At 35.7% G+C, this 23,564-nt stretch overlaps 2 protein-coding genes across 3 annotated transcripts in view; one reads left to right on the top strand and one right to left on the bottom strand.

The window, feature by feature from the left end:
• LOC121416238 (transient receptor potential cation channel subfamily M member 3-like) overlaps positions 1-12,504 on the bottom strand; it is a 30,123-nt gene extending 17,619 nt beyond the window's left edge. The window contains exons 1-6 of one of the 2 annotated variants that reach the window (XM_041609745.1): positions 12,279-12,504; positions 5,956-6,050; positions 4,558-4,720; positions 2,469-2,682; positions 1,403-1,542; positions 682-859 (exon numbers count right to left, since the gene is read on the bottom strand). In XM_041609745.1, coding sequence (XP_041465679.1) covers positions 682-859; positions 1,403-1,542; positions 2,469-2,682; positions 4,558-4,720; positions 5,956-6,050; positions 12,279-12,344 — 856 coding nt within the window. In that variant the 5' untranslated portion in view covers positions 12,345-12,504. Of the gene's footprint in view, positions 1-681; positions 860-1,402; positions 1,543-2,468; positions 2,683-4,557; positions 4,721-5,955; positions 6,051-8,385; positions 9,066-12,278 lie in introns of those variants that run through there. The other variant, XM_041609744.1, reaches the window with a different exon arrangement.
• A 1,967-nt stretch (positions 12,505-14,471) lies between these two features.
• LOC121416237 (nucleolin-like) lies at positions 14,472-20,229 on the top strand. Its single transcript, XM_041609743.1, has 4 exons — positions 14,472-14,907; positions 15,737-15,942; positions 16,996-17,160; positions 20,050-20,229. The coding sequence occupies exons 1-4, from the start codon at positions 14,634-14,636 to the stop codon at positions 20,140-20,142; spliced, it is 738 nt and encodes a 245-aa protein (XP_041465677.1). The 5' UTR covers positions 14,472-14,633; the 3' UTR covers positions 20,143-20,229.
• Positions 20,230-23,564: the final 3,335 nt, after the last annotated feature.

The raw sequence follows: 23,564 nt of genomic DNA, 5'->3' as shown, positions 1-23,564 counted from the left end.
TAGCTAGGAATTTCAAGTGGGTGATGCATAACTGTACTTTAGTAACTTAAACCCTCATTTTTTTTAAATTCATATACATTTATAAGTGTAGCTGTTATGCATGCATGTATATGTATACCCAAAGGATCTGTTGCTGTGCTAACGCCATGAACATGATGAACGTCTCTGGACGATGTGTGCGCGCCCAATAGTGAGTGCATCACTATTATTATCATTATTACTCAGTTGATAAAACAAACTGAAAGATGCCCTGAAATATACCCCGTGTCCCGTTGCACGAAATAAACTATTTTAGTACGTACCATGGTAACTGTACTCAATAGTCATGATAGTCAATTCCTGAGAAGATACCATTGTATGGCAAAATGACTATGCAACCGGGTCCCGAGGGTTAACCAATTAATTGTCCCACTTTACCTGCCCTTCAAAGTGAATAAAGACTCAACTCATGATTCTGTAGTGCCAACGTAGTTCTCCGTTTCAGAACGATAGATAGAAGGAGGCAGTTATTTCTTTTTCTTACCAGAAAGTAAACAACTAGGGGACTGACGGCGTATTGCATCTCTGAGGATTGTGAGACCAGGAAAATATAGGGAATATGAGTAAAATTTTAATGGCCAGAGCGTATCGGCAGGCATAAACACTGTGAAGCAAAAACCATAAAAGAGTGTACACACTTACTATTGGCATCTATTTTCTTGCTAGAGATGAGTTTCTCAAGTTTTGATCGCAGTGAGATCTCGACACCAAACTTTCCCACTGATCCATCGTCTACTAGAATGAAATGAGTGTGGTTAGGATCTAAGGATGCACCCGATGCTCGATCAGAACTAGTCAATCGATAATGCTTGATCCGTGGCTATAGAAGCAAATGGAAGTAAAGCACAAAACATGATAATGAACTAAAATTACTTCACACGGCAAAACAGAAACAAACAAAAACAAATCAAGTATTTAATAGGTGATTTGTTCCATTTCCTTGTTGTTGCTGATTTTCTTCTCTCTATCATTAGTGCTTTTATTATTTCGGGGAGGTACGACCTACCAGTTCATTGGTTAAAAATTGAAGAAAACAAATCCGTATAATTTTGATAATCATGAAAATACAGAAAACTGCTACTTCGTATACATGTATAACAAATATATGATCAAAACTTAAATGACAAAAAATAAAGCTAAATACGAAAAAGTGAATGGTGCTTTTAATTACTAGTTCTTGTTCGTCACCATGGCCACGGTAAGCGGCTCTTTCGTAATGCACATGAGCCAACGTCAGACAAATAGACCAATAGACTTGTTGAATTAATAAAGATCCATTTTTTTTCACTGAAAATCTTGGAGCATAAACCTATCAGATGTCGACAGATTTAGTAAATGGGGGGGGGGGTAAAGTTTGACTCACTGTGGTGACATCTTGACGTTTTTCGATGAGGTCTTCACGATTGTCCACGATGCCCCATGGTACGACGCCGATGGCGTTGATCTTCTGTCGTGATCGTAGCGAATGTTCACGGACGGCCATTCCGACGTGACGCATTACACCTAATGGCAGAAACGAACAAGGACATCACAGCATCTCAACAAGATACCTATATGCTTACTTTCGTTGCTCGATCTCAAAAGAAAATAGTTTTGAAATCAAGTCACAACTCAAGGAATATGAGTACGGTGCGTTCAACCTGATCGGGTAAATACAACACTCGTGAAAAAGATTTTGGAGATGTCTCTGCTGGAATAGCCATACAGATGACGGCTGACTAACATGTCTAATGATAGATTTCGACATGGAGTTTTGGAAGAATATCAAATCGTATGTTACATATATCTATGTTAACACGTCTTGAATGCATGATCATAAGATACATTCTGCCCACATTATAGGAAACTGACGAATATCCTTGGAGAGTTCAAAGGAAGAATGGTCTTGATAATGATGCATCGCTTCACCAAATCGACAGGGCCGTAGCCAGAAGCATTTTGTTGGGGGGGGGGGCGTACCATCTAAATTTGCCAACTTAAAATCGATACCTTTTTCTTATCATCACTAAGAAGGAAGTCTGAAAGAGAATGGGAGTGTATTTTTAGCCAGGGCTAGGCATGCCTCTGTCTCTGTATGAGTTTCATGAGTGCAATGGTAGATTTGTGATTGGATATAAATGATGATAAACGATTATTGTTTAAGAGGTAGATTGAAAAAAAATCGGAGCAAGGATCAACCAAGGATGTAAATGTAATAATGTTAGTAAGAGTTTGTCAGTCGTTGATACTGGTGAATATGATCGTCTAACCTTAATCAAGAAGAAGGCTGGCATGGTAAAAAAAAATAATTCTTGGAGATTGACAAGGGGCGGCAGAGAGACTAAAAAATCGACGAAATGGAGATTGAGTCAGCGAGAACAAAAATAGAGAAAAGGTAAGAGATGGGTTTAGGGGAGGGGATGTAAACAATTTGATAAGTTTCCATTTACCAGTATTAGTACCACCAGTGAGAATCCAAGCATCCGTGGACACAGCTACCCTGATGATACCTTTACTGAAGATCCGTTTTAATTTAGGTTGTAGAACGAAGTCTTTGGCGCCTCCTGTTACCTCAATAAGAAGCTTTGGTTTCTTCAGACCCCACATCTCAGTGAGGAGACTTAATACCTTCTCTGCTGGTGTGTCGTGTGACAATCGAACGTACTGGTGGAAAGAAAGGAAAGACACTACATTGATAGTTCTTCTATACCAATCATCAACCCGGGCCATGTCTTGCTACAAATTGGTCAACTTACTCCATCATGTCAATGTGCTTTAGCAAACTGAAGAAGCGTCGAGGACCTGACCCGAAACTTCGAATATTTCAAGAAATTGGGCCTGTTACATAACGCTTTCTACTATTAAACAAAATTCTGGCTAAAACATGTTGAACAAACCCATTCAATTGACTTTAATACAGAAAAACACGGGTAACAGTTTTCTGGTAATGTTTTCCCAGGGAATGGAGTTTTCACCACAGGGCCTATGTAGTTTCTGTTTCTGTTTCTGTTTGTGGTAACTCCCGTATGAACTCGGCAGGACAGCATTTTTTGCTGGTAAACACCAAGCTGGTATATAACCAATTACCTATGAAACATTTAACGTCTAGGTTAATCAGTCATAGTGGTTGACTTAATAGACGACAGATATCACTCTTGGGCCTTTTTATCAAAGTGGAGACAATGGCAGAGTTGGGATTCGAACTCACAACCTTGCGATTATGAGTCCAATGCTCTAACCACTGGACCACACGACCCGTTGTGGTCCAGGATAAAATCCTATGACTTATACATGTTATTATTATTGGTTATACATGACATTATGTTCTTAACTGGTGTTCCTGGTTGAACCATACATAATTACTGCAGGAAAGCTGGATGCAAAACGATTGATCAATTGACAAGTCATTATCATTTATGGACCATCTTTGATATACTTTCCTGAGAGGTATCTTTTTTATATGTAAATCTGCTCCCACTATCATGAAACCATGGACTAGTAATGTAAGGATCAAAATGTGTTTGTCATTCATAAAGACTTCATGTAATATCATGTCTAATCTATGAAACATTAATAAATTAATTCATACATTGACTCTAAAGAAAAAGGACAAAATGGAGACAGTCCAATGAGCAATGTCACTGGCTTCGTTTTGTCACACTGGACTGCTGCTGCAGGCCAGAAGTCTGTCTTCTGAAATTCCGCGATCCCTCGACTTCATTACATGTCTAAAGAGCCATCTACGATAGATTTCTGCCAACCCAATTTGTGAAGACGTCACAAAGGAATTATTAGTCCTATCAAGAATAACATGAATGGAATCTGTACGTCATACTTATAACTTAATTATTTTCTGCGGATTCAGAGTGAACTCTTAGGTCTGGAGAAACACCCTTCAGAAAAAAAGAGTACAAATCAAAATGGAGGACGCCGTTCCTCAACTGTGGTTCTTTATCTCGATACAGATTTATTGGCATAGAATTAAAAAAGGATGTACTTAGGTCTTTAGTTTTGACTAATAAGTTGTTACAAGTGAGGATGTGACGAATATTTCTAATGAATATCGGTTCCGGGTATCGGGTTAACGGTGTGCCCCAGCAAAAACCAACGTATAAAGACTAATCATTTCAACGTGAGCACACTGTAAAACAATATTAGGTAAAATTGTTACCAGTACGAGGGTATGAGTCCAACCAACTTTGGGCATTATTTTACCCAATGCGGGAAGCATATTGTCCAGTGAGGTTCAAAATAAGCCGTAATTACTTAAGAATGGGCAAAAATTTCATCTTAGTAGATAAAAGAAAAATGCCCAAAGAATTGCTCAATGTTGATTGGACACATAATTACCCTCATGGAGCAATTTTACCCAATATTTTTTGGAGTGCACAAGTAGGTTTTAGGAGAAATAGTGCTTAACTTGTTAAAATTGCCATTACTTGCATTTATATCGCCAACTGGAGTAAAAATAGATAAATTTGAGGATAATTACAACATTTAGACAAGCTTCGAAATGTTAGTCAAGCCTTGTAAACTCACCTTAGCACGTGTAGAGGTCCATGGACCTTGAAATTCCAGTTCTCCAAATGAGTTCGTTTGTGATTTCTTGGTATGAGTTTCTGGACTCCATGTCGACTCACATCCATTCTCAATACCAATATTCTCATCAAGGTGACCTTCCTCAAGTCGACCACATTTGCATCTAAAGAAATTCATTAAAAATAAACGTCATTATATTCTTTGGATTTGCTTATATATCTTCAGGCAACTCAACGATGTTGAGTTCCCTAAAGATCGCACCTTATGTTATAGGTTGCGTGAAACTCCGAGTTGCAATTAAATTTCGATGAACCTCCAGTAAACCTTGTGAACTAGTATTTATTATTCAAAGCTCTTCCTGTGAAGAATATCGAGCACTCTATACAAGGATAGAATTCCCGAAGTATATATATACATATGCCACTCTCCACCTAGGTGTTCAATGGGTACCTGGTTGGATGCAAAAGCCTATGTAGCATGCCTAGCAATTGAGTCTTGGAACTCTTGTTGGAATGCTCCCCAGGGAGTGGAGAAGTTGCATACATTGTATGCGGGCATGCAAGGATATGATGACTGGGGTAATAATATATCTGTAAAGCGCTTCGAGACGTCGTTCCGATGTGTTAAGCGCTATATAAATGCGGAATATTATTATTATTGACATGACTGATACATTCCGTCTAAATGTTGTTATGAAATGTATTGATGTACTGATAAAATCGGACATGAATGGATATTACATCAATACATGAACGAAGTGACTAATCATTTATCTATGCTAATTTACTTTCCAATGTCCGCTATAAGATCTGCTGTTGATTAAATATATATAGATAATTACATACGTAAGGATTCTGCAAGCACAATGTATTTGTGGTTTTGCCTCGTATTATCTGTTGAATCTATACTGTATACCCTACGTTGAAACAGCTGCGTGTCACCACGGTTCCTCATTTTTCCAATTAGACATGTTAGAATGAAATTAATGTTGATAATAAGAACGGATGATTCAACAAATCTATGAATGAAATATAGATTTTTTTCAAGCACATGATAGAGGATAACAACAATCGCGTAATTATGTCGTTGTTAACGTTATTTTTCCAGCAGTATAATGAGTAAAACAACAACAAACAAACAAAAAACAAGGGAGAGCTTCATGAAATTACTTGTCTGATGTGTTAACCAAGCCCCATTTTATCTGACAGTAACGATAGTAACAGTGCTTCTCAGCCAATAAGAATCAAGGAGAGATGTCAGATCTGGCAACTTTTCGGACAAAAATGTCGATGAAACGCCCCCTGATGCCTGATATCAAACCACATGACCACGTTAATAATGATGTTTGCATGTTATAGGATATAGGAAAGTAATGAAGTAGAATAACTGTGTGCTTACTTGGTAGCGTCATTTTCTGAAGGGCAGAACTTGACACATTCTCTCATGAAGAAGTTTTCTTTGATGAAGATGGTCTCATCTCTGGATGGATAGCACTGTATAAATGAGAGATGGAAAGAAGTGAATGAGAGAGGGGGATCCGAGGGAGGGAGAGGGGGGGGGGGGGTAGGGGAGAGAGGAGGGATCTTCAGTTCCTTTTATTAGGCTCCACTAACCAAACAAATTTAATAATGGAAGTCACTTAATTGTTAAACTTGTATTACCAGGAATCCATGATTTTATATATAAATTGATTTTTGGAATCAAGTTCTTATACATTGAGTATATCTTTTGATTAGTTCCACATGTTTAATGATACTTTTGACATCTTTAACATAATTATGCCTGTATCAAGAAAGCATGCATACATATTTGATTAGATGGCATAGGTGGTAAGTCTATATGAAAGTACATTCAAAGATCTTTTCCTTCAACTTTTCTGCTTGAAAGAAAAAAAAGAAACACAGTATAATTAAATTTATTTTAATTTGACACCTGATCACTGTGACTTCATTTTATTTAATTCATTATGACTAAGATTAATCTCATTTCTTGATGTATCGTGTACACCTGTTGAAGGTTTAAAGTGTTTAACGGATATAACATTTTCTTGTCCAGGCCTGCAAAGTTTGCGTAAAAAAATTGTCTGAATGACAAAATATAAGATAATTCTCTTTTCAAAGCCATTCTTTGGGAACTTGATTTTTTACACTTTGTTTCAAATGATAACATAACAAAGAAAAGATCCATATTTCCCTTTTTTGTAAAATGTATTTAGCATTACAAGTAAAAATAAGCTTGAACATTTCTTTTCAAAAATAATTGGTATTGATATTGTTGAATGAACTTTTAATTGAACTTACATTGCTTAAAAGTTTTTAAAATTTTCAAATACTTTTGATGAACATTAAATAATGATCCAGGCTGATATTTTTCAGATGTGGCAAAACACCAACCGAGTAAATATTCTAATTTTGATAAATATAATCTCCTCTAAATGTACTCCTCCCAGCTACCTCACTCATATTTTCTCCCATGAAACCGATGTTTTGATCTATCTGTTAGCCGTTGAGTATGGTTAATTACAATAAAATCTTAATATCCTTGAACTCCATTTTCTTATAATCTAAACAAATAATCATCAAATCGTTATTGAAAACAATGTTTACGAAAAACAACAACACTAAGAAATGTACCGCACTCCCTTGAGCGGCCATAACAGACTAATAAAAATTCAAACGAAATCATACAATCCCTTTATCGCCATGGTAACATAGACGATGACTCTACTTTTTTTCAGAAAACAGGAACTGCTGGTTACCACATTAATTCAATATAGTTAGGCCTGTTTGACCTTTCTCCTTGCTCCCCCACCCTCTCTCTCTCCCTCTCGATCTTCAATTGACTTCCCTTGCTCTTAATCACGCCAGGCACTTTTAATTAATAATAAAAGTTTGAGATAATTATCCTAATTAGTGCACCTTTCACCAACAAATGTAGCTGATACTTATAAAGTCGCACTCTATACGAGTAACTTAACTATAGATATGACAGACAGGGGTGTAAAACAGACACTAAACTACAAATACACCAAAAGCAAAAACTTCATTAATGACATTTTTATGGAATATATCACATGGCAAAGGCCTAATGGATGAAGTATTTGCGAGTGATGTCACAAAAAAGTGAGTGAATTTCCCCTTTATAAATCTTAAATCTATTGGGGGGGGTGAATTGGGGTAACAACTATAGGGGTAATCAGCAGATCAACGAATGCCCCTCCTCGATGAAACTCTCCGACATTTTGTATGTAACTTGTGTATTGGAGTCACGTACGAGGAAGGGGAAGAGGGCACTTCCTCCAGCGAGAGCAGTCTCCAGGAAATACATGTCTAGAGAACATTTCTATTGACCTTGTAAGATTCATCAGAATCATGTGATGAATTAAATAAAAACATCCCTCTTTATTATGTGCGATTTATCCATCTATACCTGGCATGCTTTGTATGAGTTTAAATAAAACCTTAGATTTAGAGTTTCATTAAGCACAGTTCCTTTAGATTTCTGTAATTCGGAGAATCTATTTCAATAACGCAATGGGTTATTGACTTTGAATGCCTTTTAATGAAAATTCTATTAACAAATCACATAAATTATTGTTGTATTCTTAAATCTCTCTTCCTGCACTATAATCTTGATAATTATAATGCGGTTAATTATGCTAAGAGCATTCTCCAAGTCTGATATGTTAAAATTAACCGTTCTCCTTTGCATTTGGAATGAAATGCGCTATTGTGTTCACTGTGATCAATTACATACGTATGACGACTGCAACAGATACTTAAGTCAATTATTTTTTAATGTTTTATTATATTTTTAATGATGACAAACCTTGACTTGACCAATAGAACATGGAGAAGATGAATCAGTAAGGCTCTGAGCTCGTGTATACCACCTTGTAGATAGGTGTTCCTCTTGATTTGGTAAACTGAAAGTACGATTACTCTTCGATGTTCCAGAGTTCGATGGCGACGTGCCTATCTTCTTAATTGATTCCATGATCGAGGTCAATGATCACGATAAGACATTAGATCAAGCACAGATGTTTAGTAGACGTTTATAAGTGATCCGGCTTTTTTATGTACTGTTTTTGAAGATGCCTTAGAATTCATGAAATCTATGATTGTTTTTCTCAGTACACTTTCCTTTATTGTCCTAGTAAACGATAACGTCTACCCATCTTCCCCTCACTGATGAATATGCTGACGCGTCAATTAGTGTCGTTCTCTGTTGAAATACAACCATTCCTTCTCATAAGTTTCTTTATCTCTGGCCAACTGCAAACTTTTCAAACTTTCAAACTCTTCACCTTCACTGATGACGCCATCATATTGAAATCGGACAGAAAATAAAGAGACGTTACAGCAAATAACTAACAATGACGTGATGATGTTATTCTGAGTTCGCTGGGTAAGTCCATGTTGGATTGGCAATGCATGTTAAGCCAAGGATTGTAGATATAGAGCTAAACTAAAACCAAAGCTTTGGCTACCTCAAATTTGTCATGATCCGGTGGGGGCTGATGAGTCGACAGCCAAACCAGATCAGACTTGAAAGGATTATAGTCTTTGATCTTCAGACCATGTTCTATAAGTCCATTATTAGCAGTCACCCAGATGGCGTATGCATGCATGGGGTGGGGGATTTCGTAAAAAAGCGAAAGCGAGTTAGAAGTTACAAAATCATCATAATATTTCGACGTCTTTTAGATACTACACGGCCAATGACAATTGCTTTCTACACCCCAGAGGGAACTTTCCTGAAAGAACTTCCAAACTCAGTTGCCAGGCATACTACATGTCCTTGGCTTCCGCATACCCATTTAATACAATTTAATGATAGCAGGGCCCACTGGTAGAACAGTTTTCGAGACTGAAGTGGCTATCCTGGGTAAATATACCTATATCATTAGTATTATTATTATATAACACCTGGGGAGAGTGGCAAAGTGTAGATCGATGGTTTGCCAGAGGGATTCGAACACTCACCCGACCCTTTCATTACAAGGCGAGATTGAGAATCGCTGCACCACGATCGTGACTGCTCCACAAAGGTTGATTTTATTTAAGATTATCTAGTTTTGTGGCAAAATAATATCCAGAAAACAACTAGATATTTCACCATTTTTTCCTTTCATTTCTTTTTCTCTCCTTGTTTTTCTTGTCATGAATATTTCTTATTCATTTCTTATTTCATTGGTTATTTTTATTTATTAATTTATCTACTTATTTATTTATTCATTTACTTATTTATTCATTCATTTATTTATGTATTCATGTATTCATTTATTTACTTAACTTTTTATATATTGATTTACTTATTAATTAATTAATTTTTTCTTGAGGCTTGAAAATATTATAATGAAAAAACTATAATAATGAGCTGATAACCTGCTCCGTTTATGCACGGTTTTGAAGACATGAAGACGCTGAAACAAACTTGTATTATCATACTTTAAAAGGCGGGTTATAGTCAATAGATTATTTGGGTCGTATACATGTATTTCGTTACGTTACATGGTTTATTTTTAAGACTAACAAGTTTGGAAATTTGGGCCTTGTCCAGAAATGAAAAATGAAATGACTAATGATGAAGAAATCTATGTAGGGGAAGGGGAAGACCCAGTTAGTTAGTCTTTGAAGTCTTATGTCTATTATGAAAAAAAAACATTATAAAACATACGAAACCGGAAGAGACCATTTCATGTGTTAATGACTTCTACCTTTCCTTTGTTATGTGACGCTCTTACACAGTCCTAGATTTATGTGCTCTTACCATTGCTCAATTTAAGATAAGGATTTGTTTGATACTAGCAGGAATGAAGCTGAATTTATAAGCACTTGAAATGGAAGTCCATCCGTACATTAACAGTTTTGATTAATGGAGAACAACAGTAAAGAACAAAAACAAACAAACAAACGAACAAAGAAAAATAATGAATAAGTAATTTTTAATCCAAAGACGTTACATAAAAGGACCCCCCTCCCGGAGCTCCTCTTTCCCCCTACCCCCCCCCCCCCTCCCCTTCTCGGCTCTCACTTTCTTGATGTGGATTTTGTAACAATTGATTATTTGAGAAATAGACTGCATGGCCTGCATTACCATGCACTGAAGTACTGACTATTTGTTGAATAATTCATTCCATTTGTTCACGTACATTAACCCTCATTAGGAAGGAGCTGCACCCCCTCCCCCTCCGAAAATATCGAAAATACAAAAATAGGAGGAAGTGATTTTGGTCAGCCCACGGTCCCCACAAAAAGGGCGGGGTTTGCCATTTTGTTTCGTTAGACTTTGATTAACCAGACTTGACGTTTGATATAATCCAAGCCGAGTGTCTATGGCGATCGCAGTAACTACAACAACTATCATGACTATACATACGGTGCTATATATAAGAATTGCCGACCCCTGGATGGGGGCGCTATGACCATTACAGTTCAATATTTTTTCTGAAATCAGCAACCTCTCTGTATATTCATCGAAATCACACTAAAGCAAACACTTTTTTTAACAAGTCCATACCTAGTTACCAATAATGCATATATCATTTCCATTTATTTTAACGAAAGCAGGATAAAAGCACTTGTTCACTCTACAGGTAGGATTATGGTATGCCAATTAATGCTGTACATAGCACACACTTTAAAATTCATTAAAATATCACTTTTGTGACCAAAATTACTCATTTCCACACAGTTGCAATGTATTTTTCATTAGTAACTTGGGAATAATTATTGTATTCACCAGAGCGCTCAAAAACTTGAATTTTGGGCATATTTTAGTGTACGCCCTCTATTGGTGGAAAGTAATATGGCAAGAAAATTTTCATTTTTCAATCTCTATTTTCAATTAAGAAAAAAATTATTTACTGAATCAAATTTACATAAGAGCCAAGTTATATGATGAATAGATGTAATGAAAACTGAAAGTTTAAGAAAATCAAGCATTTGTCCATAGAAAAGAGAAAATAAGCCAAACATTGTCACTCTTACTTTGCCACACATAGAGAACAAGGTTATATCATAACCTTGTTCATTGAATGAGTGGATAAGAGAGCATTGTAGTTTAAATGCCTTGCCCTCAGGCATAGGTGCCGCGGCCGGGGATCGAACCCGGACTTTTTCATGTATAGCCAGGCGCCTTAAACCACTCGGCCACGGCACCTCCACACACAACACACATACGCACACTCTCTCACACACACACCCACCCAAACACACCTCACACACAATGAATATACACCATAAGTGGTGAACGAAGGCTTGCATCAGGATCTATGAATCCACAATCATCGAAATAATAATTTGCATGAAGCATAACATGTAATTGTTTGTGCATTTGAAAAGAAAAGAAAAGAAAAGAAAAGAAAGGAAAAGAAAAATGCAACATGACACACACGAGTGTCAATCTGAACCAACTTTCTGAAAGAAATAGGTATACACATTTAAAACACACGAAAGATACATGGATTATCCACAGGCATTCATGAATGGTAATCTTCAGATGCAGAGTGAAAAGGTTACAAAAGATTGTAATTAAATGTCCTAGTATTTTGGTATTAAAATCATAATAAAATGTATAAGAAATATACGGTTCTTCGGAAGAAACTCAAAAGAAATAGCAAATACCTCACAAAATACCCGGCAATCATGTTAGAGCATGTACTAGACATGCAAAGCAGTAGATTAAATAAAGTTAAGGAAAACATTATAGAGTCAAACCTGTGTTAGCGGCCAGCTCTCTATAGCAGGCACCTGCTCATAGTGACTACTAAAACCGATTCCCATGGAGTCCAATTATCTGTACAGTAGTGAAGAATATACGCACATGCACGGACCAGGAATGATCTTTGCAATGTACATTCTACCCTTCCACCTTTGGACCAACAAATACATTTATAAAGGAAATCAACACCATAAAAGCTATGCATGATGACAAAATATGCCCACAGTGTAAACAGAGTTGCAAGGCCTGCTGGAAGACTCGATAATCATTCTTAAATGTTAAAAGGACTATCCATCGATATTAGTGGTGGATCCAGGGTTTCTTCGGGAATAGGGTGCAAAAGAGCTTTACTTTTTCTTTTCAAACACTGACTAAAACCAATATGTATCGAAGTTGATTTTGATGATAAAACAATTCATTACTCCGCCCCCCCCTTGACATAAGGGAGACGGCATAAAAATGATTTTTTACACTTACATGTGTGATGTTTTTATGAGCGAAAATGAATGGGCCTATTTTTCTCCGAGGAGTGACCGCCCCCTAATAGATCCACCAATGTTTATTGTTACCATTACCTATATGCAAACGCTAATGCACTGAAACTGTATTTTTTAATTTCATCCCATACCGGAGATGAATCTGTGACTATTTAATCCTCTCTTAGATTCTATATCAGATTCCATATTGTAATGTGCTATTTGCAATCAAATCTATTTGATTGGATTGATTCCATCACAATAAGCCTTCAACATGTTTATTACGTTTATCTCGTTTGTAAACCATGTTAATAATGAACAGGGGGCCGTTTCATAAAGCTGTTCGTAAGATAAGAGGGACTTTCAGAACGACTGGTGAACCTTTCCTAGGCGCTAAACCATCACCAGTGAATATACCATTTACCGCAAGAGAGGATCACCAGTCGTTCTTAAAGTCGCTCTTAACTTACGAACAGCTTTATGAAACACCCATCACTTCTAGTAACAGCGAGCAGTGGAGATAAATTAATTTTCGAGGATGTTTAAAAGAGGACGAATGGAATGGAGAAATGGAAGAAGTAAATCAAACATAGGAAGCAGTCAGTGGTTACTGGATAACTAGATCTAACTACCCCCATCCCACCCTCTCTGGATCCCTTTCTGAACTTGACCGAATTTTACAAATTTTACAAATATTTTCAAACAAACGTTGCTGTAGATTACGTAATCACTCGGTATTCTTGGATATAAACATAATATAAAAGGTAGGCAAGCAAATTGAATGGAAGAACTGCATCCATTGATAGACATGATAGAAAGAGCTAGAATACCCCCAACTATCAATTAAACTAAAGAGCGGCGTCATAGGGGAGGGACAGGGGCAAACGCACCTATTATTTTTAAGTAATAAAAGAGAAAGATGAAGAAACAGAAGAGAGCAGAGGGACAGAAGAATAATGCAGATGGGAGACGGAAGTATTTAACCATTACAATATGCACTGCGTAAAATATGGAATATCTTTATTCTTATCGAATGACTTCAGTTGTTGTTGTTGTTTTTTTTTTTGGGGGGGGGGCAATATTTTTATAGCCCTTATTCAAAATTTCAAACCCAGCACACAGTCCGAACGATCTCAGATTATCCCCCAAAAACAAAAGCCTCAGTTAGAAATTGGATGATAGGCGCTCAATTTTTTGCACATTTTCAGTATTTTGGAGCCCCCTGGCAACGGATCTGTTGGGTCATGCTCCATGCGATGCTTGCGAAAAAAGAATGACACCTAGAAAGATCACCAGGATACCAGAGGAAATAAAATCAGGAATAAAATGAATTTAGTGGAAAATATTAAAATTTTCCAAGGCGACATTTTCCTTCATACACTTAGGAAATGTTGATAGCAGAAGGGGGTACACAATTTATTATAGGGGGTGAGTCCCATCATGGATGGTCCCATAGCGTCTGTAGCTTCTTTCTCCTAATGTGTTTTCAAGAAATCCTCAATTAGTTGATCTTTTATTCCAGTACGTTCTTCAAATCGGCTCGTTAACCTTTTCTTTTTCGTACAACCCTAACCTATTCAAGGACCCGCTGATTGCATGCTTTGAATAACAATTGTCAATGCTCTGATCAACGCAGTGGAATAGAAATTTGGCGCCAATTCCATTCAAACAAATTTGACCTAGGGAACACAGTCGACATTCGTTTCACTGCGTGCAATACTGAGCAGTCGATTACCTACTCTGGCTACAGCCTAAAAGGACTACTTCTGATCTGCCTGCCCACTTGAGATCAGATTTTTCCCCGTAATTGGAAGCTGTGTTAATAGAGACTCAAAACGAACTGGTCTTGAAAATCGATTCACTTGCGTTGTTACGATGGGTGAGAAGCTAGATGACTCGCACCAATCCGTCAATGATGACGAAAAGGATGTCGATGAACAAGCTACAGGAGCCCTGAACGACAGCGGAAGTGGAATGGATGATGGCATTCTTGACATCTCTGACAGACGCATTTTATCCCCTCAACATAACTTCAAACCTGATGGATTCTTCGTACGAGTTCTTAAAGTGATATTTTACATTCCTATGAAAATACTCTCCATCTTCGGGATCTCTCTCTGGCAGAACAACCTACAAGTTTCTGGTGATCGTAAGTATTGTGATTGGCATTTTTAACCTTAACAGTCTAAAACGTTTCTGAAATACCTACTCCATGACTGCCCCGGTAATGTCACGAGCTGACATCTTTCTTATAAAACAATTATAATGAAAGTTAGCAAAAGAAATTCATAACGGAGATTTCATCTGAAAGCAAGTAGAATTTAATCAGACAGTAAACCCCCAAATATTTGACCAATATTGTTTGGAAGATCCTTTTATCATATTAAACAGTAAAATGGAGAATAATTAAGTATAGCTAGCTCAGTCAGCACGCCAGGATGTCATCAATTATCGAAGGAACAAATGGGAGAACAAATAGTACAAAATCATATAAAAACGAAAAGTAGACTCATTGTGGCGAGCCATCAATATTAATCAAAGTAAAAGGGATTTTTTCGTCTTTACAGGCCACACAAATTTATTTTATGTATTTGAGAACAACTGTTACCATGGTTTCAGTAATCCTGTTCATTAGAATTCGATGTGAATTACGAAGATTATGATAATAAGTTTCGTTTACTTTCACGAAACCATGATGCACATATTTCTGGCCATTATATTCATCCCCCTTGTAAGGTAGACTTTGCCACACTGAGCATTTGTTTCAATTTGAAACAGACGAGATTTATATTATCAGTTCACCACAAAGTCTGACCCAAAATTTTGATATTACAACATGATTTCTTGACGTTATTTTATTACCAGAGTAGCGATGTGATTATCGAGGAATCATCTCCTTTAAAAAAAGTTTTGAAAAGTATATATTTAGGATAAAACCATTACTAAAGCATCTGCCCATTTTCAATGTTCACACGAAGCTAAAATCGACAAGAGCCCTCTACGTCCAGCCTCTGCATCACCACAAAAGAGAAAGAGGGAGGATTTGGATGAATCACCGAGTCTGATGGATGACGATGAAGAGGAGGATGACGGTCAAGAAGACGAAGAGAAGAAAAAGGATATGGTAAAAATGCTAGAGGAGGCTGTAGAAGGATACGAATCTGGAGAGGATAAGGATTTTAAGGTGGGTTAACCAGTAATATGACAATAGGCCTACTTATGGTGGGTTTTCCTTGGCAGGAATAATAGGCATGATGAGCTGTTATTCAAAGGGATACCCCGGGCTGAATATATTTGTGTTTCAATAAATAGAGTAAAATTCACAGAGCAAAAATGCTGAAATTCGATCAAAATCGGATTAAAAATAACGAAATTATTAAATTTTAAAGATTTGCATCATTCCGATGAAACAGTTATAGTCATGTCTTCATGAACTTACCCCACATATGGGGCAATTTGAGCCATTTGACATCGTTTTTTTTCAAAGGTCACAATGACTTTCAGTGTGGGGGTAGAAAGTTATACATAGGTGAAAAATATTTCCCATGAATCAAGTTTAAAGGCAAGGTACTTATTTCTACAAGATTATTTGTCATATCTATTCTCAAATCAAAATGCAAAAAGTGAATTACCCCGCCTTCCCCCATACATATTATTCAAAATTTGTCGGAAACTTTCATAATTGGTTTTGGCCCTTTCGTGTATATTGTGCATTTGTATGCCATTTTTGTATACAATACAAAACCTGTCATTTGCCCTTTAAAGCATTTTAACTTGTACAATAGCAAATCTTAACCTGATACCTTTAATATCATTTATTTCGTGATTTTTTTTTATTCTATTATTTGCTATTTTCGTTAAATAAAGAAATGGAATCAACATTTTTGGTGGAATAAAAAAAGAATGTTAAACATGAAAAATTGCTGATATTTCAAATGATATATACTATTTTGGATTTTTCATGTGTACTCATTGAATATTTTGCTTTGCCTCATTGTGTGATATTTACTAAAGAATTTGTTATGAAATGTAAAATAAAAACAAAATACCCAAGTTGCCTGGTGGCTTGAGTCAAACGCGAATCTGTATCGGAATCTGAATATCTAAACCTTTCTCCGCCACCCTCTTCACTCTCCCATCTCACCTTCCTCTTTCACACCTCATTCCCCAATTTCTCTTCATCTCTCTCTTCCCCTTCCCCTCCCCCTTTCTTTTCTCTTTCTCTCTCTATCTTTAGCCCGAGGATGATGAGAGTTCATGTAGTGAGGAGTATACTGAGGGTGATACTGAGACAGATCTTTCAAAGCTTAGCATTGAAGATGTGTCAGAGCCTCGTCCATCCGCCTACAGGAACATGACTGAGATAGATCAAGATGATGCCAAAAACAAGGAAAAGAAACAGGTATCTTACTTGGATAAAAACTGTTTAAGAACCAGACCGGAACCAAAAATGAAATTGACAAATTATATACCAATTGTCATGATTGTAGGCTTTTTAACTACTCCACACAGTAATGCAAGCTTCATCATGTTCATGCATTGCAGAAAAACTCAGATTACGGTATTCGACTATCATGACTACTGGCTTCCATGTGCTTTTCACCGGCCTCAAGACCGTGACGTCATGTCGTTGAAATTGACTCCCAAAAAGTGAATTCATAATCTGAAAAGCAAAAAAAACAATCACCCTATGGAATCACAACGTCTCAGTCTACACAGCATGATGTCACGGTCTTGAGGCCGGTGAAAAGTAAAAACATGTTAAGTTTTCAAAAGCAAAATGCTCGGCTGTCTGCATGGTCAAGCGGTGAATATGATCAAGGCCTATATTTTTGTACTATGTAGGCCTTATAATTATCTCCCATAATGAGAATTTCACTTGTAGACCCAGTTTGGGTCTTTAAGTGAAGTTAGGACCAATACCAATACATGATTTTTTTTAGTCAAGTCCACCCAGCAAAATGTTGATTCGAATCAACGGAGAGAAACCAAACAAGTTATAATGCTGAAAATTTCATCGAAATCGCATGCAAAACAAGAAAGTTATGACATTTTGAAAGTTTCGCTTATTTTTCACAAAACCGTGATTAAGATATGCACAACTCGTGATATGCAAATGAGAGAGTCGATGTTCATCACTCACTATTTCTTTTTTTATTGTTTGAATTATACAATATGTAAATTTTTACCAATTTGACCATAAGGACCAACTTAACTGACAAGTGAAATGTTATAACGATGGTAATACCACATGTTCAGGGAGGAATAAACCTGTCATGACAATGAGGAGAAAAATGAAATAGTTCATATTTCATAAAACAAAATACAAAAAATGGTGATGCCATCTTTTCCCTCATGGGCATCCTGACCAGGATGTGCAGATAACTGTTTTGTGAAATCAACCAAATCTTTAAAATGTCATAATTTTTTATTTGCATCCGATTTTTATGAAATTTTCAGTGTTATGCTTATTTTTTTTTCTTATTCAAATAAACTTTTTGCTTGAGTGGACATGTCCTCAAAATAGTTTTCAATTATAATCCCCTTTCATAAAATAATCGTACTATTATACTTGTCCCATTGATATTTTTGTCTGGGGAAGGGGGGGGATAGTCACTGGAAGAATAAACATCTTAGTCATGTTAGTATGACCGGAAATGCACCTACATAGATTATAATATTATTTGCATAATGGTAGCAAAGTGTTATGAGATAATAAGACATATCTTACATATTCAATAATATATCAATACATAATCAATACATAATACTTCTACAGGAAGTATAACAGGTAATCATATGCTTACCAACTCCAACTTTCTTAAGAAAGTATTACTCCTTATTCTTCCAGCTAATTAATGCTTCTGACGCACACACATTTTATATGTTTCTTATTCACTACATTTATATGTTCTCCATAAAAGGTCAATTTCCCCAATTCAGAGTAAAGTAATGACGTACAGATTGTCTTGGTCATGATTATGTATTGACGTATTATAGAATATGTGAGAGATGATTTATCAGCACATAACAAAAGGGTGACTTGGGTTCGGCCAGGGTAATATCAAAGTTTTTTTTCATATACATATATACTAAACCGGACTACCCTCCACCTTATTTTTAATAATAAAGAACGCATAAGTGAAATCTAAAAAAATAAATGAATAATTCATATAACGGATTGTCGGTGAACGGAGTGAAGGAATAACATAACATTTCAGAAACTCCAAGTCAGAATTCACATTTATTTATAAAACTACATTTTAGTCACATCTGTCTGTACATTGCACAAATAATTAACACATTTGAATAAACGGAATATGAATTAAAGATTTGAAAAGCCTTATAGAGTAAAATTTACCGTAATTGATATGTAAGGCAGTATTGCAGATAACACGTTTTTTGTTTTGTATAGAATAAGTAAATGGAAACATTATTTGACACAAATCGTTTTCCTTCATGTTATAAATTCATATGAAATGGCAGAAACTGAAACTTAAAGGATTACAATTTTTCTTAGAAATTAAGATGGCTCCTTATGAATTATTTCACCCTTCAAATTAATGATTGTATAAGTCCATAAAATAAAAATGAAAAACTAAATCTAATACAAATACCCGACATGGATGAACTATAGATTAAAACGATCTCAACTTCAAATCTCTTTATGGAACGCATTTTTTTATCAATGCGTTCTAAAAACTAATCTTAATAGATACCTCATTAGAGTAGCACCCATTTCTTTTCCACATAAAGATATCTTAGTGCAAACTAATATAATCTTGTCATTTACCTAGAATCTTGTCTTTTGTCTTCACAAAACCACGTAGTTTTCAAACTGAGTTCTGCTAAATGCGTCAGTGATTAAAATAACTATTTAAATTCGAACAGACTTTGTTATTATTAAATCATGTTTTACACTTGTGATCAAGACTTTAATGATATGCACAGTCCATCTTTTTGAAATCATATGAAGACAACTTTGCTTCATATGGAAAGTAAAGGTTGATAATTTTCCATATTTCCCAATTTTTACATATTCTATATATAAATATTAACTAAATGCAACCAATACGCTGAATATTTCAAAATATTACAAACAGTAAATAACTTTGTTATAGTCAAATGTCATTGAAATTATAGCTGCAACCATATTTTCATACACTTTTTTAAAGCTATAGTCTGATCGAAAGTCTTTAGTGGTGTTTGAGTGGGTTTAAGGGTACAACATTTTGATTTGTTTGATTGGCACTTATCGGCTTATGCATTTGATTGTACTTTTATATTCCAGGTCCATGATGCCGTTACCATACCAACCAAGTGTATTGATGAACCAATCTCGAAGCCAGAGTTGACCCCTGCTACAGTGGGTGTTGTAGGGTAGTTGAAGGTAAACAACACCAACACTCGCTTTGGACTCCTTAAACCAAACTCCATCGTTCAACTCAAAGTAAAGATGTACTGATGCTTTGGAATTGCGCCATCTTAGCTTAATATTACATTAGTTAGGAAGATAATGTTCCGTAATTAGGCTTGACAAAGCATTACGACCACTTATCAAACTGGGTCTGAAAAAGAAATTTAATGAATTATGAGTCACTATCTTGTTACCGACTACCCAAATTATCACGTTTTTATGTTATAGGCCTACTCCATCTTCATGTAAAGTAGAGGGCGATTCCGAATCTTAACCATATTTTAAACTACGTTATAAGAAAACCATGTTATCTAGCCTATCAAGAAGAATATGTTGCTGGTAGGCCATTATCAACAGCGGTAATATTGTAGTTATACTGTCATGACTGTTCTTGGTGACATTAAACGTAATGAAAATAAACACATTGAACGGGGTTAAACTAATTACCAATAAATGAGTTGAATTTATGTGATGGGTTTGTTGCCTACTAATAGTTTTTTTTATCAATATGATTTTATTTTTTGAAAAAGAATGTATGTCATTTAAATTGTGTGTGATACTGTAACAGTATTCTGTTGGTTTGTTCATTCTGTGTATGATTGATATTGAAATTCATTGTCTTTACGGCAGAATAGTGATGGAAAATATCTTTCGCATTTCGCTTGTTATGAATGTACACATTGTTATACTAGTATAAGATGACTGTTTATCCGATAGGTATTCAATATCATGTTCATGTGTTGGAACTATTTTTGTTGAATAAAAAGAATTTGAATAAATTCTATTGACAAGAAAGTTTCAGATTAAGTCTATTATTTCTTACCGTCTTTATATTGTTCCGTTGTTGTATTGAATCGGGGGGGGGGGGGGGGCAGTACATAGTAAAACGCCATCTACTATAATATAATTGTGATCTTTACAGTAGTTGTTTTAGCATTATAAACAACTATGATAATTATGCTCAATTTATTGAAGATTAAATCTAAAAAGTAAAAGCTAGTAAAAGCTGATAAATAACTATTTTAAATTTCGTCTAGTAAACATCCAAATGTAGAAGAGTGCCATATATTGTGATCAGTGTGTTCACATAGTGGACTATGATAATACACTGTAAAAACTGTGGTGTTAAAACTGACACCAATTGATTTTAATAGAGGACCACACCCTGAGGTGTTAAAATAACACCCTAGAGAGTGAACATAACACCAAAGAGTGTAAATGTAACAACCATAGGTGTTATAACACCTATAGGTGTAAAACTAATACCACCAATTTAACACCGGTGTAAAATAACTGGTGTGGTCCTCTATGTACACCGGTTAACACCACAGTTTTTGCTGTGTATTATTCACAATGTTAAAACGCTCAAATTGAGCAGTGTGAATAGATTTTCACACTGTGGACACCTCCTGACTGTATGTCACATGCCGACTATGTCAATATGTGATTCAAACTGTCGAAATGCACACATTTAACAGTGTGGAGCCGATTTCACACTGTGTTCCACACTGTGAGACACTCGTGTTCTTCCGTGATTAGGACGGTTACGAAACGCTTAAAAATTGATTTCAATCTAGAAAGGTACGCGTGTACAGTGACTGAACATGGTGAAGAGTACATTACAACAACAGGGAGAGAAATTTAAGAGAGAAAGGATTTCGCTTGTTTGGGGTTCTTTGTGCAAGTCAATATGATGTACTGGCATTTTTTCCACCTTATACATTTTATATGACACCATCCAATCGATCTAATTAATTTCAGCCGATTAAAATCGACTATAGCCATGTATGAAATGCCAGCAGCTCCAATTATGCGAAAACACGCAAACGTCTATATTAATATGCCCAGTCCAAACAAAACCATTGGCATGAGTCTTTCGACGTGTTATGGTAATTTTGGCCATCCATAGTTTAGCTTAATTTAATATTTATATATAATAACAAATCTTTTATGACCCTGTGTAGCTGAGGAATGATATAAAGACACTGGTTGCAAAGGTGATTTTTAGTTCTGTAAAGGTCGAGTTAGGATAATTGGAACCCGTATACGTTTTAATGCAACTTACAGGACGGGCATCGCACTTCATAATATTACCTTCCCATGATACTATACAAAAATACAGTTAACGTATGACTATTTCTCAAAAATCAACCAACTGAGGTCATAAATCGCAACTGAGACGTAATAAATCGTATTTGAGAGGTAACGAAGAAACATCGATCTATACTTTTTATACAAACATGTGAAAAAATAGTGCATTTCACCAAACCTACATCCAAATAAAACATGTAAATGATATTGAATATTAAACTGGTCCCCATACAGAAAGATCATTGTGAAAATTGCAGAACACTCCCACCCTCCCCTCTTTGTCGGTCTGTCTGTCGGTCTGTCTGTCTGTATCCTTCCATCTCCTGCATCCATGCATTTGCCAAGTTTCATTTCTCTTATGAAACCTACATGAATCTACATTACATGGAAAGTGGACTACCATTTTAAATTATGCAAACATATCCAAGAAAAACATCAACAAAAACACGTAATTAAATTGCACCATAATAAGAACAAACCAAATGATTAAGTGATTCGAACAAATATTACTACATTTTTCAACGCAAAACATACCCCCCAAAACATATATATGTAATGGACAAAACACACTTAATTGAATTGCACCATGATAAGAACATCAGTCATGAGAACGTAACATAAAAGACTTAAAGGTCACGTCCACCTCAGAAAAATTTGATTTGATTGAATCTGATAAGCATAATGATAATGCTGGAAATTTCGTCAAAATCAGATGTAATCAAAGTTATGGCATTTCAAAGTTTTGCTTATTTTTCACATAATAGTTATTTGATCAATTGAGTTACATGCAAATGAGAGAATCAATGATGTCCCTCACACGGCACTTTTATTGTTTATTGTTTGAACTATACAATATTTCAATTTTTACAGATATGACAATAAGGATCATCTTGACTTAGCCATAAAACGTTAAACAATGGCAATTCCGCATGTTCAGGGTGAAGTAAAACTTTGTTTCAAGGGACAATGAGTAGAAATTTAGAATATTTCCTATTTCATATTTTTATATCAAAATACAAAAGAAATAGTGAGAGGATGATGTCATCGGTCCCCTCATTTGCATACCGACCGGGATGTGTCTATAACTATTTCGTGAAATTAAGCAAAACTTCAAAATGTCATAACTTTCTAATTTTACCTCCGATTTTGATGAAATTTTCAATGTTGTGCTTGTTTGATTTATCTCTTTTTATTTCAATCAACTTTTTGCTGGGGTGCACTTGTCCTTTAAAGTTAAACATTTATCTTTATAAACTTATAGATTGACATGGCTAGAGTTTAACGATAAAGATCAAATG

Source organism: Lytechinus variegatus, chromosome 5 (assembly GCF_018143015.1).
Source record: "Lytechinus variegatus isolate NC3 chromosome 5, Lvar_3.0, whole genome shotgun sequence".
NCBI lineage: Eukaryota > Metazoa > Echinodermata > Echinoidea > Temnopleuroida > Toxopneustidae > Lytechinus > Lytechinus variegatus.
This window is presented reverse-complemented; position numbering and strand designations above follow the sequence as displayed.

Excerpts from the sequence above, each read along its gene's own strand:
- LOC121416237 (XM_041609743.1), top strand. The coding sequence starts at position 14,634 with ATGGGTGAGAAGCTAGATGACTCGCACCAATCCGTCAATGATGACGAA. Across the intron at positions 14,908-15,736 it reads CCTACAAGTTTCTGGTGATC|CTAAAATCGACAAGAGCCCT; the intron begins GTAAGTATTGTG and ends GTTCACACGAAG. Across the intron at positions 15,943-16,995 it reads GAGAGGATAAGGATTTTAAG|CCCGAGGATGATGAGAGTTC; the intron begins GTGGGTTAACCA and ends CTCTATCTTTAG.